The sequence below is a fragment of the Mauremys mutica genome, chromosome 1 (genome assembly GCF_020497125.1).
Source record: "Mauremys mutica isolate MM-2020 ecotype Southern chromosome 1, ASM2049712v1, whole genome shotgun sequence".
Lineage (NCBI taxonomy): Eukaryota > Metazoa > Chordata > Testudines > Geoemydidae > Mauremys > Mauremys mutica.
Genome location: NC_059072.1, coordinates 101,200,862 through 101,217,876, shown reverse-complemented (window position 1 = coordinate 101,217,876; position 17,015 = coordinate 101,200,862). Strand labels below are relative to the sequence as shown.

The 17,015-nt window shown below is 40.3% G+C and overlaps 1 protein-coding gene across 1 annotated transcript in view; it reads left to right on the top strand.

The window, feature by feature from the left end:
* Positions 1-8,996: 8,996 nt before the first annotated feature.
* Positions 8,997-17,015, top strand: part of STAB2 (stabilin 2) — a 140,472-nt gene continuing 132,453 nt past the window's right edge. Inside the window, exons 1-3 of the mRNA XM_045001297.1 lie at positions 8,997-9,170; positions 12,432-12,565; positions 14,054-14,169. Of these exons, the coding sequence (XP_044857232.1) occupies positions 9,087-9,170; positions 12,432-12,565; positions 14,054-14,169 (334 nt within the window). The 5' untranslated portion in view covers positions 8,997-9,086. The remainder of the gene's footprint in view (positions 9,171-12,431; positions 12,566-14,053; positions 14,170-17,015) is intronic.

The following is a 17,015-nucleotide window of genomic DNA, read 5'->3' as shown; positions in this document are numbered from 1 at the left end:
AGGATTTCAAAACTGTCCACCTACTTCCTGAAGCTGCAAATATAGCGTACATTTGTAGAAGAACAATGAAAAAATGGTTTTGACCTGTTTGAGGAATTTGCTGCATCACTCAACATCAGATTTAAGGAATGGCGTTCCACAAGGAACAAAAAAAATGCCGCTTTGTTCTTTTGAATGAAATGATCTTGCATACCTTGATGCTGCCCTCTCATGTTAGCTCCATTTTCATCTCTATGTCCCCTGCAATTATCAAATGTCATACTATATTTGGATAACTCCTGAAATATCTCATCTGACAGACACTTTCTGGTACTTGCCTGCACATTCAGAAATGATAGGAAGTGCTCTTCAATGTTGACTTCTGTCTCTTGGATTTTAACATACTTCAAATGATAGACATTTGTTCCCTGTGACTGACATTAGATATGCAATCCAAAATAATGGAGTAATATTTCATCTTGTTTATGTTGTTAATAATTGTACCTGTTACCATTTGAGATAACTTCAAAATATCATTTTGTATTGTAGGGCTTAAATAATGGTGTCTTTCTTCTTTAGCGAAGAACCTTCTTACATGTTCCTTCATCGCAGACTTAAATTTAGCATTTAACTCGACTTGACCTAAGAAGTTTCCATTTCCACACTCGTTACATTTTTCCATGAATCCATGAAATGTTAGGTTCCATTCACCTAAGTGAAGAATAATGGCCACAATTTTTTCAAATACACCTCACAAGTGTTGTCTCTCAGTTTTGAGCAATGATTGTGAAGTCTAGTCAATTACAGATTCAGTTTTCAGTCATAGTTCCAATTATCTTCACTTCACCATATTTCCAGTGTGAACATGGCTTTTCTCATGAGTTTCAAGAGTTTTACGGATATATTTCCATTCCTAAAAACCGCCAACAGTAAGACTGCTTACCAACACCAAATAATTTGCAACAAAAACAAAACACTGCATTCACATTACCTGAATATGACACTCCATTGTTGTACGTTTTCTCCATTTTTCAATTTTCTTACATAATTTTCTTCTGTAAACCTTCTGTTGTGACTTGGGAAACTTTTACCTTTTACTTGCAATAGTCCATGTTTCACTATTGTTATTCTTGTATTGTCATCTATGAATTTCGGCCATGTTGAAGGATCACTGATGTTAAAAAGAGATATTGGAACTAGTAGAATGTCTTCTGAGTTGTGGCTATTCTCTTCCACTTCTTAAAATATAGTGGTATAACTGTCAGACATTTCTTACTCCTTATTTTCTTCATTCACCTCTAAGCTTTCTTCTTGATTAGTTTCTTGGATTGATTCTACATTCAAATTGGTGCCAGGAGTCAAAGACCTCTCAAGTGCACATTTATGTCTCTTACTCTGCTCCTCTCTTTTTCTTTTTCCCTTCCTTTTCAACACAATTTATTACTTCTGTGGGAATTCTTCACCAAAAAATTCTGAATCAAAAAATTAAAAATTCTGCACATAATATTTTAAAATTCTGCAAAATTCTGCAATTTTATTTGTCAAAATAACACAATCACACCAGTTTAAATTATTTTGGTAATTTATTTCAAAATACCTGTCAGCAAGTATGTCTGTAACAATACAGACACCAAAAAATATTCAGGATTTTTTTTTTTACAAATAAATTCCTTACTAGCATATTAATATAGAACTCTGAGTAATAATTCATTTAAACTACAATACAGAACCGTATTTCCCGCATTCCTCAGAAGTAGTTCAAAGGCTTGGGACAGTCAGGGGTAATGGAGGAGCTGAGGGAGAGGGAAGTAATTGCTGGGAAGGAGCCTAGGTGTGAACTTGGAAGGCTGTTAGTTATTGGTGGGGAAATTATGAGGTTTTTTGGTGGGGGGGGCAGGGAGGGATTGTTAGGGAGCTTCCCCCATGTAGACCCTGACTGAACCCTAGCCTCTCCCATTCAGTCAGACACATCTGCCCCTGTCCCCATGTGTCCCTGCACCCCCATCTGTCCTTGCACCCCCTGTCCACATGTAACCCTTCATCCCCACTCAGTCACCCCCTCCCCCTATCCCCATGTGGCCCTGCACCCCCTTCCCCTGTCCCCATGTGGCCCTGCACCCTCTCACCCATTCCCATGTGTCTCTGTGCCCCCACTCAGCCACTCCCAACCCCCTTTTGTCCCTGTACCCCTCCCCATGTGGCCCTGCATACTCTCCCCAGCCCCATGTGTTCTTGCACCCCCTCAGCCAGCCCTCTCCCCTCATCCCCATGTAGCCCTGCACCCCCTCTCCCTGTCCCCATATGTCCCTATGCCCCCACTCAGCCACCTCCCTTCCCCATGGGGCCCTGCACTCCCTTCCCTCTATGGCCCTGTGCCTCCACTCCCATTCAGCCCCTGACTCAGTCTGTAACTTCCCCACTAGCCCTTATGAACTCCGTCTGTGACCCCAAGGAACCCCTTGTGCCCCACGCTGTCTCTCTCCCCATATTCCCTGTCTCCAGGGGCTGCAAAGAAGGCATTGCAGGCTCTTTCTCTTCCCTAGCTGGCCAGGAGCAGCTGCTCTGTTCTAGCACCACAGTGTTCTCCGATGAGCAAAAGGTGGAACTGCAGCAACTTTCCGGCAGGAGCTATTTTCTGTGAAAAAAAATAAAAAATATTCACGGCACATTAATTATGCGTGTGTGCAGTGGTGCAGAATTCCCTCTGGAGTAACCTTATGTACATTTTCTAAGAGTCCTGGCATCTTGTGGAACAGAGCCTAGCTGTAAAAATGTTTAGAGCCAGAGTACAAAAATGAGAGTGAGGTGATGCATGGAGGCCACATCCAGCCTTCTCTCTCTCACACACACATGCACTCTCTTGATTACTCTTTCCCATCATAATATAATAACAAGAAGACATTCAACTAAATTAAAAGGAAATACATATATTGAGTTGAAAGTCAATTTTTAGGTTCCCTCAGGGCAAGGGCTGTGAGGCCCTCACCCTCCCTGATCTAGTGATTTTGGCTGCATCTAATTTTAACAGCAACACACCATGTAACAGGTACCTGCAACTGTAAAGCAGAAAAGCAAACGTTCACCCGCAGCTCCCCAGCAAGGAATGTACCATTTCTAAGGAACAGAGTTTGGAGTGGGGGGCAGGGGGGTGTTTCCCAACCAATCATGGCTAGGGAATATATAATTTGTGTAAGGAACTCAGTGTATTTGTATGAGGCGTTCAAGCAGGGTGTATCCTCTCTTATTGTGTTTACTTTACATCTGCAGTATCACTTTCAGGGTGCAAAGGGCCATATAAGTACCAAGTATCCCATAATTGCACTACAGTAAGCCTGTTCTGCACTAATCAAAAGAACCGTGAAACTGCTGACTGGATCTGAGGCCCCCTTTGGATCTGGGGGCCTCTGCAACTGCAGGGTGGGTTGCTACAGCACTGGGCAGCCAAATGACATGCTGTGGAACCTTAAAGCCAGAGCCAATGGAATCCTGCTTAAAGCAAGTTCCTCACCTGACCTGCTCTAAAATAAAGTCCACACACTGCATAGCTAGACACTCATTCCATTCCTGAAGGTCAGCTTTATTTACAAAAAAGCTATTAGCAATAGAATAAACACAAAGTTCAGCTCAAGTGGGCCTTACTCCCACCCTCAACCTCGATTCCTCAGGTTCCTACTGAAGGACTGCTCAGCCCACACTCTAGGTCCTCTCTAAAATGGCCACTCCCACCACCATTATATCTGGAAGGGGTGATGAGCCAGTTACCACAGAGAAACTTTTTCTCAGCATGATTAATACCTGCTGACAGGATGGAGTGTTTCAGGCAAACATTGCCAGTTTATTACACAGCGGTCATTAACATTCATTCCAGTTTTTAATGCTTGTTCAGCGGGATCACATCTGTGCCCTTTTTCATTCATTTCCACATGGAGTTTTGTTCACGTGCTTGTTTGGGGAGTGGCTGTTCTTTGTATGGACATGTATGTTTGCATGCAAAGTGGGGTATTTGTAAACAAATAGTCATTATTTCCTATTCATCACTCTCTGGTTTAAAACGTTCCTGTTGTAAAAAGTTCAGGGAGCAAAACCAACATGCAAGGCACATAACCAATCAGACACCACAAATAATTCCACTCTTTATTTATTTTAGTTGCTTATCAAAGCTTCCTGCAGGGAGGTGGGTACAGGTAGCAGATTTATATGTCTCTCATCTCAACCATTTTTCATTCTCTCTTGGCCTTGTATAAAGTTTCTAGTTGTGTCACTGTGTAAAGAAATGAAGTGCATCGCGCTGCTATTTTGGGTAGGATGTGCACTGTGAGTAACATTTTCTAAAGAGCCAAAATGGATTAGGATTAGAATCTAAATCCCATTTCTATCTGAGTATGGGAAGAGTAGCTATCTGGAAATTAATGAGAGTTAGGCACTTTGCCTGTTTAGAAGACTTTGAAAATCCCACTAGGTGCCTATCAGCATCTTTAGGCACCTAAGTACTTTTGAGATTTTAGCCCTAAATCCCACTGAAAATCAATGGGGGTTTAGGATTTTCACTTTTGAAAATATGATTTAGGCTCCTAAGTCTTGTAGACGCTTTTGAAAATTGTACCCTGTCTCCTGTCTTTATTGTGCCCTCAGCCCTACCCTCCACAGTGCCAGTGTACAAGTGGGTCTGATGAAGGAATTACTGGGGGGAGGTTCTATGGTCTGTGTTATGCAAGAGGTCAGAGTAGATGCTAGACTACAGGCCTTAAAATCTATAAGTCTGTGAGTGAAAAGTGGCAGGTGGAACTTCCTCCCTATAAAAACAACATAGCACACAGAACCACACTAGGGCTTGAGTCCATATAGTGCACTTGCACACACATCACATCACCAAGAGAGTTTTCTCTGTGGGTTAGGAAGTATGGCCAAGTCCTGAAGCTGGTTAATGAGTAGGCTGCCATCAGCAGCATGTGTACCAGCTGGCAGGTATGCTCAGATTAGCATCAAAGTGTGGAGCCCCAGCCTTCCCCAAGCAAACCTATCCCATTTGTCAGATGATGTGCTAGGGCATCACTGCACTGGCTGAGGCAGGATTTAGTCCCATCAAGATAAAGAAATGAGCTACTAATTACTTTCCATTGCAGTCTAACATATTCCATGTGTAACCCCTGTGGAGCACCGTAACTCACTATACCAATAAGAGAAGATGGTGTTGAGTTATCCAGAGTAGGAGATGAGTAACTGAAGCAGTAAATGAAAATATTGTATTATGACATGCAAGAGATGGGGGGGGAAGCAAGTCACGTGAAAGTGGCTTTATTCCATCTGAATGGCTACAAGAGGTGTTACACAGCAGATAACTGGCAGTTGACTAATGTTTTTTTCTTGATCTGCAGCACAGGAAAGGGAAGTGCCTGATTTCCACTTCTCTTATCACTGCAGTGTCTGAACTGACAACAGGGAACAAACCATTCTGACCTCCAATTGTTACAGTAGCTGGCATTTGGGAACATGTTACTATGCAATGATATAGCCAGTCTTGGGCAAAGCTGGGCACAACTCAGGTAACACTACCACTTCCCAGATGGCAACCCTGGGAAGAGTGGCTAACACTGTATTTCAAAAAAGGGACTGTTTCTCTTAGCACCCTTGCCGCACTCCTCCTCAAGATATTATCATTAATAAAATGATAAATAATATTTAATAATTAATAAGCAGTACTCACCTACATTCACCGGGGATATTTCTTGCTGCTTTTTGAAAACTCAGCAACTCCTGACCTTTTTGTCCAGAGATGAAAAAATAAGGGGCGTTCCTTGTAATGAGGGACTGGTGGCAACCTTATTTCCCATACTCAAGTCCTGGGCTGCTGTCCTAGCTGCAGCTAGGCCTTTTGCTCCCAGAACTCCTGCTTATTTGGAGAATTGTCCCTCGAAAACATTTGCATGTGTTGGCCACAGTCAATAATGCAATATCATGGAACATGATGGGAAAAGGAAGATTCCCAAGGCTCACACAGCTCCAGCATGTGCATGGGGCAGGAGGATTGAGAATTGGGGATCCTTCCTTTTAAAAAAATAAAAGGCCAACCTTTTGAGTTTTGGTAGATGAAGATAGACAGTAGGGACATCCCTTCATCTGCCAGTTGCCAAGGAGGTAGAATCTAGGGGCCAATAGGTCTCCTCCTAAACTCTCTGGCTGACAGCTGGAGTTTTTTCTTCAGGATATGTTGCCTCCTCAACCTGTGGTTCATTGGCCATGGAGGAACCCATCCCCTTAGCGGGACATCAGAGAGATGCCCTTCTGATCTTCCTCATAGGGACTGGACAAAATCTGGCCTCTAATTGAGATTTGTGATGTCTCTGGCTCAGACCAGACATGATCAATATTGCACACAAAAATGAAGCTGTGTGGAAGAGCTTGACCTAACAAAGGAAAAATGATAGTCCTCAGGGCCACATGGTCATACATGCCCTCAATATATACATTGTGACCTCTGGCTACTGGCTTGTCTACACAAACAAGAAACGGTTTACTTTCCTCATCATGTAGCGGAAAGGAACAGGATCTGATGAGTGCACAGGAAAGCTCTTTGCCCTGTCAGTTCCCCACCAACATTTTTTTGTTTTTAAAGAACTGAACTCTTTATGTAAACAATATAGAGTCCAAGCTGACAGGTGACAGCTTGGAGATTTATAGGCCAATCTATTTGTTTAATGATTTCAAACAAGATAAAGTCCATACACAGCCATAATTTAGGCAACATTTAGTGTTGTGGGTACAGTATGTCTAAAGGATCAAGAAAACTGTTCAGCCAGAGCCTTTCACATGCAAAGCACCTGGAATCCCCAGTAGAGCAAAGAGGCACATGTGGTTACAACAGAGATAAGTGATAATCCAAAAGTGATACAGAAGAGAGCACTATTTCCAAGTGCTGTATAGTGCACCCTACAACATTAATTGAGCACCTTCAGCACAATCCAAGGGATATTCTTTTTATAACTGTTCTGTTATTCAACCTCATTTTTACCTGTGGTAGTGTCATGTCTGCTCCACAATATTTGCCTTTACTTTATAACAGGAGATAGGGGAACCAGTGTGGATAACTTCAAGACCTGCCCCAGAATGAACAGGAACAAAAACGTTAAGGTTTAACGCAGCTCCATTACTTTTTTGTTTTCCCTTGAAAGCCTGTGTTTCCTGCTTTCCTGTAAGCAGAACTACTGAAATACCATAGCAGGGTCTATTCTCATACTGCTTCAGCCCCGGCAGAACCAAGCAGCACAGGAAACCGCATGAGAGTCTGTTCTTGCCTGATTTATAGACAAATGTGAAGAGGCAAAACATCAGTGGATCTTTTAGCGCCTCAGGAACCAGGCCCAGAGCCATAGCTGCTTGTAATGAGAAATGGAAAGGCCTGTGACTTTGATGTCCTTTACATCCAGGTTTGTCTCTGCCATTTTTGAAAAACATGGCATCAAGTTGTTTTGTTTTGTTTTTTGATTTGCAAAATAATATTTCAGAGAACCTGAAAGACAAAGACTTGAGAACTTGCGAATTGTCATGCTTTCTGCCTGCCTGGGAAGGAGCCAACTGTCTAGTCTTCCTGTACCAAATGAAATATTTTCATGGCTATGGTGGCTGCACCTGGACAGCCCGAAGTCCTGAGATTTCAGAGACAGTCCTGTGGGCCTGACAAATTCCCTCTCCCTAAAAGTCTTAAATCTCAAACCAAATACATGAGGCAAGGCAGATATGAGCAGCATGGGAAGGCAGCAGGCACAATGTCTGTTGCCTGTTAGTAGCAGGCAATAACAAAGTAATTAGCACCCAGGACAAAATGGGAGTTGTGTACAGCTCACTTGACCACCCTCTTTATTCACAGCGCCTCAGGTTGGGTTGAATAGAAGTGAGCTGCCTGTCTGGGAGGAAGTTCAGACCTAGATTCAGGGTTTGGTTTATGGCCAATTCTGTATCAAATTTAAAATGAGTGGCCCCAAGTGGGTTTTTTGTAGAAGAAAAACAGGAGAGACAAGAAGGAAAAAACAAGATAGTTATGAGCTGCATTTTTGCAAGTTGAATAAAAGAAGCCCCCTCAACTCTGCTGCTATCTGGTCGCTTACTTTAGTAAAAGTACTAACTAGCATTAAACCAAAGCTTTGTCTTCCATGATATGGAGGAGTGCCTTGGACTTTCTGAAAACTTTAGAAGTATAACGAGTTTATAAAGTCAAGCAATCAAAAGTTGAGGCACCCAAAATCACTAGATACTCTTGAAAACATGGGTCATTGCCTCTGTGATTGAGAATGACCGGGCCCCGTAACATTGAAAGAATTAAAAGGAGCTGAAAAACTTTGAAAACAGCGAGAAAGACAATTTCTTCCCTTACTTCTTCAAAATGTCCTTCAACTAATTCTTTCCTATTATACAAAGCTAAGTTGACCTAATTAATTTTCTTTCTACCAGTTGTAAAAGATTAGTCATAATGATGTAATGAAGCTTCAAAGAAGGTAAAAACAAAGGAGGAAAAAAAGTCCCTTCTTTTATCCAGCTAACCAAAACTAGAAGATACTGATTTGGCCACCTCAGATAATGTCTCTAACTTTGCTGAAAGCGCTACAGTTGGTGGATACACCCTTCTGTTTCAAGAACTGATAAGCCCAGCAACATAAAGTTTGCATTCTGCCTGACCCCATTCAAGTGATGACAACAAGATCAACAGCTATTCCCAACCTCAGTTCATGTCCACCTAAAAGAAGAAAAATATCGTCTCTCACCACAATTCAATGTCCTTGGAATTGTATTGTCAACAGCTACAGAGAGAGGGATCTGCAGAGCAGAATCCTATCAGGATATCCTGTCATTCAATTAGGAAGGGTTTATTCAGCTTTGCAGTGAACACTTTCAGCAAAAGCCATGTATTTTGGTATTTTTCCTATCTAAGGGCAGGTTTCACGTGCTTTGTGGTTTAGCTCATTGCTTTCTTCAGGAAAAGGAGGGAAGTCACTTCAGTTTTTTCACTGGAATGTAGTAAAGTGGTAAGGCTACCAAAACTCTGATCATTTTCAGCCATAGCATTGTTACTCATGACTGAAGAGTTCTGAAGAAAAAAAATCAAGTTTTTCATAATGGAAAAACATATGGTTGTTTTATTCCTCGTGTCTTCTTTGGTTGCAAAGAACCTCTCTTCACCACCAAAGCCCACAGATCAGGTAAGAAAAGTCTTATATTTTCTTTTGGATACATTTTTTAGATAATGATGTATTGTGTTTGAGGTATAGTACAGAAGGGTTCTGTAATTTTTTTTCACATATACTGCATCTTATGGGTGGGGAGGGGCGGGAGGGGACCCACTGCACTATCCATCCATGCTTATGTGATACTGTCTCCTGGATAAATAGATATCCCCAACTGTTGTAAATTAGCATATCCCCATTGAAATCAATGGAGCTAATTATACCTGCTAATAATCTGGTCCATAAACTATGCCATAAATAGACGTGTGCAATTAAATAAATAAATAAATCTCCACATTGGTGAAACTGCCAATAGATGATGTTTGTTTATGATTCTCCAAAACCAAAAAATGGAAGTTATTAAATTTTCTAGAAGCAGCAAAGAGTCCTGTGGCACCAACGTCTGTTAGTCTATAAGGTGCCACAGGACTCTTTGCTGCTTCTACAGAACCAGACTAACACGGCTACCCCTCTGATACATTTTCTACGATATCAGAAGATGAAAACAGTTTTTGTTTTTTGTTACCAAACAGCACTCTTTATTCTCCACCAGTGTGAAAAGCTATTTTGGCCAGGTGAAAAACAGTCCTGGAGAACCTGATAATTTTTAACATGCACAAAAAGTTGCAAACTTAACATGAGATTTGTAGATATTTCTGGAATTAATATATATGCTGATGTGACACAACCAGTGCAAATTTCCTGGATTTATGGAATTTCACAAAAATGTGTTTTGTAACATAAATTGAGGGAAGTGAAAAGTGTTATTGTTTTATAGATTTAACTATAGAAATGAGAACTGATAAAAAAAATTGTGTTCACTTGAACTACCTTAAAGCATATGGTTTGAGATTACTGTATCCTCACTAGTACAACTGAGGGGAAAGGTTTGAATAACCTATTAGAGGAATGAAACAGATGGGGTGGGGTGAGAGAGTGTCAGAAAAAGGGACAACTCCCACTATCCCTCCTTCTTTACTTTTCAATTAGAAACGTGTGAAAAAGTGGCTTTTTCTTTTTACCTTTCTTCCCCCTTTTCAAACGGGAAGAGGGGGCAGGAAGGGAATGGAGAGAAAATGGGAATTTTCCAACTATTGCAAAATAAAATAAAAACTTTCAAAATTTTGGGGAAAAAACAATTTTATTTGAATTTTCTCATTTCAAAATCTTTGAAAATTTAAAAAAATCTCCAATTTCAATTTTGATGATTTAAAATGTTCTTTTGACATTTCAGTGAAATAAGCCAACCCAATATCTTAGTCCAGTTGTTTTTGCACTAATGCACCTGTTAAAAGTAGTTTGCTTGCATATTAAAAGTCCAGATCCTGATATCCTTGAGATGTCAAACTCTGAGTGACTTTTCCTGAGCAACTTTGTAGATCAGCACCTAACAGCATATTAAATTAAAAACACAAATGTTGAAATAAAAAGTTCAGCGGGTGCATCTAGCTTAAGGTGAACTGGCCAGATCCTTCAGCATTTACTCATGTATTTGTATCAGTGGGACTACATCTGGGAGTACAGATTGACAAATTGAGCATGTTGTTGTATTGTTGAAAGCTGACTTACTTGATTGCATAAGAAGGTTATGTCCTTAGGTAATTCAATTAGTTGTCTAATCAGAGTTACAACTGAGGAGCACGGTTTGAAATGCTGTGTGTTTTAAAAATGACCATCAGAGTCTTTGAAAGGTGTGCTATAGTGGCTAGAGAAGGGAACAAAACGACACAGATTCCTGAGTTCTGCTCATGCCTGTATAGTTGACCCATTGTGTAGCCTTGAGCAAGTCACTTGTTTCCACATCTCCATACATAAAATATGAATACTTACCTATCTCTTTTATACGAGTGTTGCAAGGGTTAAGAGGGTAAATGCTTCTGAAGTGTCTTAATTATATATTTTCCTAATATTTAATATTAATCATGATTAATATTAATATTTTTCTGTTTTTAAAAAATGAAATATTCAGGGAGGAATTATTATTCTTAATAAGCAGCTTTACCCTTAGAAAAATATATAAACCACTATACTAAATAGTTTGCGTTATATAAAGAAATCACAGGGGAAAATCTTAGTGCAAAAATCATGCCCTCAACTAAAATGTTATACATTTTGGGGGCTTTCTGCTTGGAGCTACAAGCATCTTCATCTTTAATTGTCTGGACATACCAACTAGTTTTAAGGTTTTGTTGGGGGCGTTTTAAGAGGTAGGTCAAACTAGAACCTTGAATCTGAACTTTTTCAAATTTTCATCTTGGAGAGTTCAGATCCAAACTCATTCACATGGTTTCAGTTCCACATCAGATCCAAACCTAGAAGGTGTCTACCTTTCATTTCAAATGTGGACAAACATTTTGGCCACATCTCTCATGATTTCAAGTCGATCTAATCTAAACCCAAAATACTATCCAGATTCATCCTTGAACTCAAATTCTGCCTATCCCAGGTCTTGATATTGCCTTCTTAGTCCTTGGGTTAGGGGGGAGGTAAATATTTTATTATGCAGAGACTGCATTTTCACAGGGCATAGTGCAGTCAGGTTAAATAACAACACATACTTCCTCAGCAAAGATCCAATTTTATATTCTCTTCTCTGAATTGGCTCCATCACAGATCTTTTCCATCCAGTTGACTGAAATTGTACTACAGGGCACATGACATTTTGGGGATTGTAAGAACTGGTTAATGGGTCAACTAATATCACAAAATTTCTCCATACTTAGAAAATAATGGACCTCCTCCCTGGTTTGGAAATCTAACTGAGCTTTACAATTTAACACCCCATGCACTGAAGTGCTTTCACTGAGCTGTCTTCGGTTTCCCTTTCAAACTTGCCAAACCAAGCATTTATTGCTATCATATTCAGTACTATTGACCAAAGATTTATCATGATCCCAGCAGGGATATGAGACATGGTGGCGGGGGGGAGGGGGGGAATATATGGAGTCAGACACTATAGTTTGTAGGGCTCCTCTGTAGAGAAGCCTGCCGTTATATCATACTGACAGGCCCCACAACCTGTTTTAGGCCTGTGGGAGCAAGATAGCAAAATTGAAAAAGTGCACTGTAGCTACAGGAGAAGGATGGGACTGGGTGGTTATGAAAATGTACCCATAATAAGACTATAAGAATCAAAGCAAGATTTCCCATTGACTCCAGTGGGAGCAGTTAAGCCAACTGTGAGTGTTTTTGAAAATGTCACCTTAATGATTTAAACCTATTTCTGGCTTTTTACAGGTGAAGAATAAGTGTGATCAGAAGATGCTCATTACAACCAAAACCGAATGCCGATCTTGCTCTCTAAACCTTGAAATCCGGTGCCCTGATGGTTATAGTAAAATGACCAATGGATCTGGAATACGAGGCTGCAGGTATATCTTCTGTCACAATTATTCACTATAAATATTGTTCACCCTGAACCAGAAATTTTTAAGCAGCATTGGAAATGACCTATGCCTTGTTAATCTGTAAAATATGTTCTTCATTGTCCTAACCCCACATTCAAGTTGTAGCAGAAAGACTGCTTAATCAGGTGGAAGCAAGGACTGCAGAATACCCGCCACTTTATAGGCGCTGACGTCTAGTTTTCCCTGGGGTGTGCTCCACCCCTGCTCTGCCTCAAGGCCCCGCCCTTGCTCCGCCTCTTCCCACCCCTGGTCCACCCCGCACCCCTGAGGCCCCTGCCTGCCCTCTGCTTGCAGCTCTCTGCACTCCCCCAACCCCCTTCCCATGCCATCAAGCAGCTGTTTGGCAGCAGCCACCAATCAGCTGTGGCTGATGGGTGCTGAGCACCCACTTTTTTTTTCCATGGGTGCTCCAGCCCCAGAGCCCCACGGAGTTGGTGCCTATGCACTGCTTTGTGTCTTGGGTTTGTGCTTTTCTATAGTGTGTGTTTGGTCTCTTTCACATCAAAAGTGGTGGAAAGTTTTCGGTTACTTTCATGCCTCATCTACTTCCTCCCATTTGAGCAGCTATCACAGAAGCACTATGAAAGCATTGAACCCATAGGTACAATATTATTATTTGTATTACAGTGGTAATGGGGCCTAAAGGCCCCAACCAAAATTAAGGCCCTCTTGTGCTAGGCACTGTCCAAATACGTAATGTGAGAAGAGCCCCAAAGAGCTTACAATCTACAGATAGAGTTCATGTTCCTTTGAGTGCTCACTTAGGTCTGCCAAGAGATCTTTCAGCAGGGAGTGTCAGTGGATAGAACAAGACAGAAGGTGAAATCCTAGTCCCATCAAAGTCAATGGTAGTTTTGCTGTTGACTTGAATCTTGGATTTTACCCAGGATAGTTTATGTTCAGAGTTACTCCTGGATGAGATCTTGGGGAAGATGTAAGTATTGGTATACATGACCTCCCAGTTTATCTCTGTGAGTAGTATAGTAAAATAGTTCTCAGTTGTATTCTGTAGTATTTATGTGTTCCAGCTTGGATATGATGTTTCCATTGTTAAATGCTGCATTCAGTTTTAATCTCCCAAATCCTGTGAGTCAAAAATTCAAATGGAGTTTTCAAAACTTTTCAGGGATATCCCTCCTAAATAATCTTGTCACAGTTCTTTATCCTACTCTAGACTAAATATATACTAGACAACTGTGGAATATCCAAAATACAGGCAGTAAGGAGGACAGAAATATTGTACAAGAGAAATGGCTGCAAGGATGCTTTTGGACTTCAATAAACTATGGGGGGAAATCCTATGTTTTACATGAAAAATACAAAAACAGAATTGTGAGGCTGTAATTTTTGAGATCTGTTATCTGGCTTTAAAGAATTAAGAGATTACAAACTTCATTTGTCCCCACAGGAGGTTTTAAATACTCTAAAGTATCTGCAACTTCTTGTCTTCAGGTATTACCTTGAAATCAGGACTTACACTTTGTCTCTTCCTGGATGTCGGCATATATGTATGAAGGAATTTCAACAACCTGAGTGCTGCCAGGGATATTGGGGCCCAGATTGTATGGGTAAACTCACTTTATTGACATAATATCTGTGGATGTGTAACAATGATTTGTCTTTTCCTCTCAAATTATTTGCATGGTAAATGTGATTTAGTTTCAAAATATGTCAGGAGCAGTCAGCTCAGTAGAGCATCTTGTTTGGTGAGTGTGCTTCAGAGTCTCACATCAAGTATGTAAGCTTTAAAGGGCCAATATACCCAAGGGATAGTCTACTCACCTAATGCCTGTTACAGTATTGGATCTACTGACATCCTATATTAGGGTTCTGAGAAGGTGTGACATAGGGCCTTCTCATTTAATAGCCTACAGTTTTGGAATACTCCCATTCCTCACTGTTCACCCAAATACATTAGTGACATCTTTCTGAGGCTATATATGTTCCTTTCCTGTTTAAGTCAGGGTGATTCAGGGCCTGATGGCTAAATAGACAAAAAGAATATTAACAGATGATCATCTTCTATATAGGCAAAGGTACGGTTTAAACATGGACCATATTTACTGGAACCACAGTTCTAGAAACCCTACTCACAGCTAGATCTCTCCTTACAACAGAGAGTGACAAGCCAACTTTTTAGTTATTGTCTTTTTTTTTAAATAAAGCATAGAATCCAGCCCAATGGTACTACAATGACAACAACAATACTTGGTTAGTTTTTACACTGCAACGTATTCTGTGACACCAAGTTATGGACTGCATGTGTTTTAGAATATGGAAGAGTTCACTCAAAATGGAACAGTGTCAGAATCCATGCTAAAGGGATTCCCTAGTAAGTAGAGAGGCCCCCTTTTCCTTCTAATAAACATCCTGGCCAGAAAAAAAGGAACTCTGTATAAGAATCAAGGTCTAAGCATTGTTTCTGCTGTCACTTAAAGAAAAGTGCTATTTTCTTTCCTTATCTTAATCTGTTTAAGAACATACTGTGTCTTACAGTTTAGAGGAAAGCAGTTCCTTCCTAAAACTAGTAGAAAAATCCCTGACTAGGAGCATACTTCATCTTTTGTATTTGATGGTGATGACAAAATAAGCTCTTAAATTGCACTTCTATTTCCTTAAATGATAGACCACATTGGAGCAACTGGTGTTCTTCTGTCCTTCCCTCACACACTGCAGGATTCCAGTACCGCAAACCTTCCATGCAAGAAAGCCACACTCCTGTTTCATTTTAAATGGACTACAATATATTGAATCCAAACACGAACCATCACGAAATATCAGGCTATTGACGGCAAGGAGGCTCTGCCCAAATTGTTGGGAGGTGGTGGGGTTCAGCAGAGAGGCTGGAATAAATTCCTTTTTGAGAAGAATTTATGAATTCTTAAAAGCCTGACAAGACCAGAACTAATATTTTCAAAAATGAGCAAGCCCCTGTCCATGTCTGATTTTCAAAGTTGCTGAGCACCCAGAAGCTTTCACTGAAACCATTTACCTAAATATGGACCTAGAATCTTAACTTTCAGCAGTCCATGTTTGTAAATCTTAGCCTAGTGTTTTAAGATCACAGCTAGAATGCCTGCTGCATTTGAATGTACATTAAATTACAACTGACACGAGATCCTTTTTATTGAGCATTCCAAACACGCTTCAGTAAACTTCAGTTAAAATCAATATCGTTTCAGAGCTTCAAAAAATTTTAAACCCTGTGGGGACCATTATGATTATCTAGTCTGACCTCCTGCATAGCACAGAAATATATCATCCTAATTTCTTAGTTGTGCAACTGAGGCACAAAGAGATCCAGGGCCAGATTTACAAAGGTATTTAGGTGCCTAAAGACACAGATTTGACTTTGACTTGACTTTAGTGGGAGTTGGGTGCCTAACTGGATTAGTCACTTTTGAAAATCCCACTATGCACCCATCTGCATCTTTAAGCACCTAAATACCTTTGAAAATTGGGCCTTAAGTGACATGGCCAAGGTCACACAGCCAATCAGTAGTAGAGTGAGGCACTCAGCCTGAGGTCTCCCAGGTCCTAGTACAGAACCTCTAGACCATCTTTCTTTTGAACCTCCCTCCCTCTGACTTACTCCGTTGCATCACCCATCCCTGCTGCAAACTAGCACCACTCACCCGCTCCCTTCTGCAGCCATTTAGATTTTTAATCAGTATCTGGCAGATACCAAGGCCACCTACTCTGCTCAGTATTTAGAAAACACTGAAAACTAAGATTTGTCACATAGCTAGTTAGCGCAGTCATCAGAGGCATAAAAGCAAAGGACATGGAATAAAAGTTAGAGTAACAAGCCCCAGAAAGTAGAGCTCATATATAGGACCCTGTACAGATGCCCAGCCTTTGACTTTTTCTCTAAGTTTTAGTTACATGAACTATTTATTACTACTGTCATATGGATTCCTAAGAATTTTATTTGCTGTACAAATTTAAGTGAAAAATCAAAATAGATTAGGGAAATGTATAATATGTAGCTACTAATCAAATTCAAGTGGAAGGATATAAAATGTTTCCTAAAGGGCTGGCAACATTAAGTCCATTCTGCTCTTGCTTGTGTAATACAAAAGGCAAATGGAAAACAGAGTAAAGATAATAGTTTTAATGAATGAGGCAAGAAAATGTATGTATTTAAATGTTTTTTCTAAAAAAAGCAAAAGCTCTGACTATAAAGAAGCCAAAAACTTGGGGGGGGTGGGGGAAATCCACAGAAACTCTGACAGATTCAAAAGTATTTCCCACCCTGTTATGTTTTCAGGTGACCTGCTTTTGTTTTCTGAATTTTCAGTGGATTTTTTTAAGAACAGAATTTTTCAGTTTCAAAATCAGAAAAACCTCAAAAATTGAATGTTCCAATTTAAAAAAAAATCTAAAGATTTTAAAAAATGGGTGCCTAAAATTA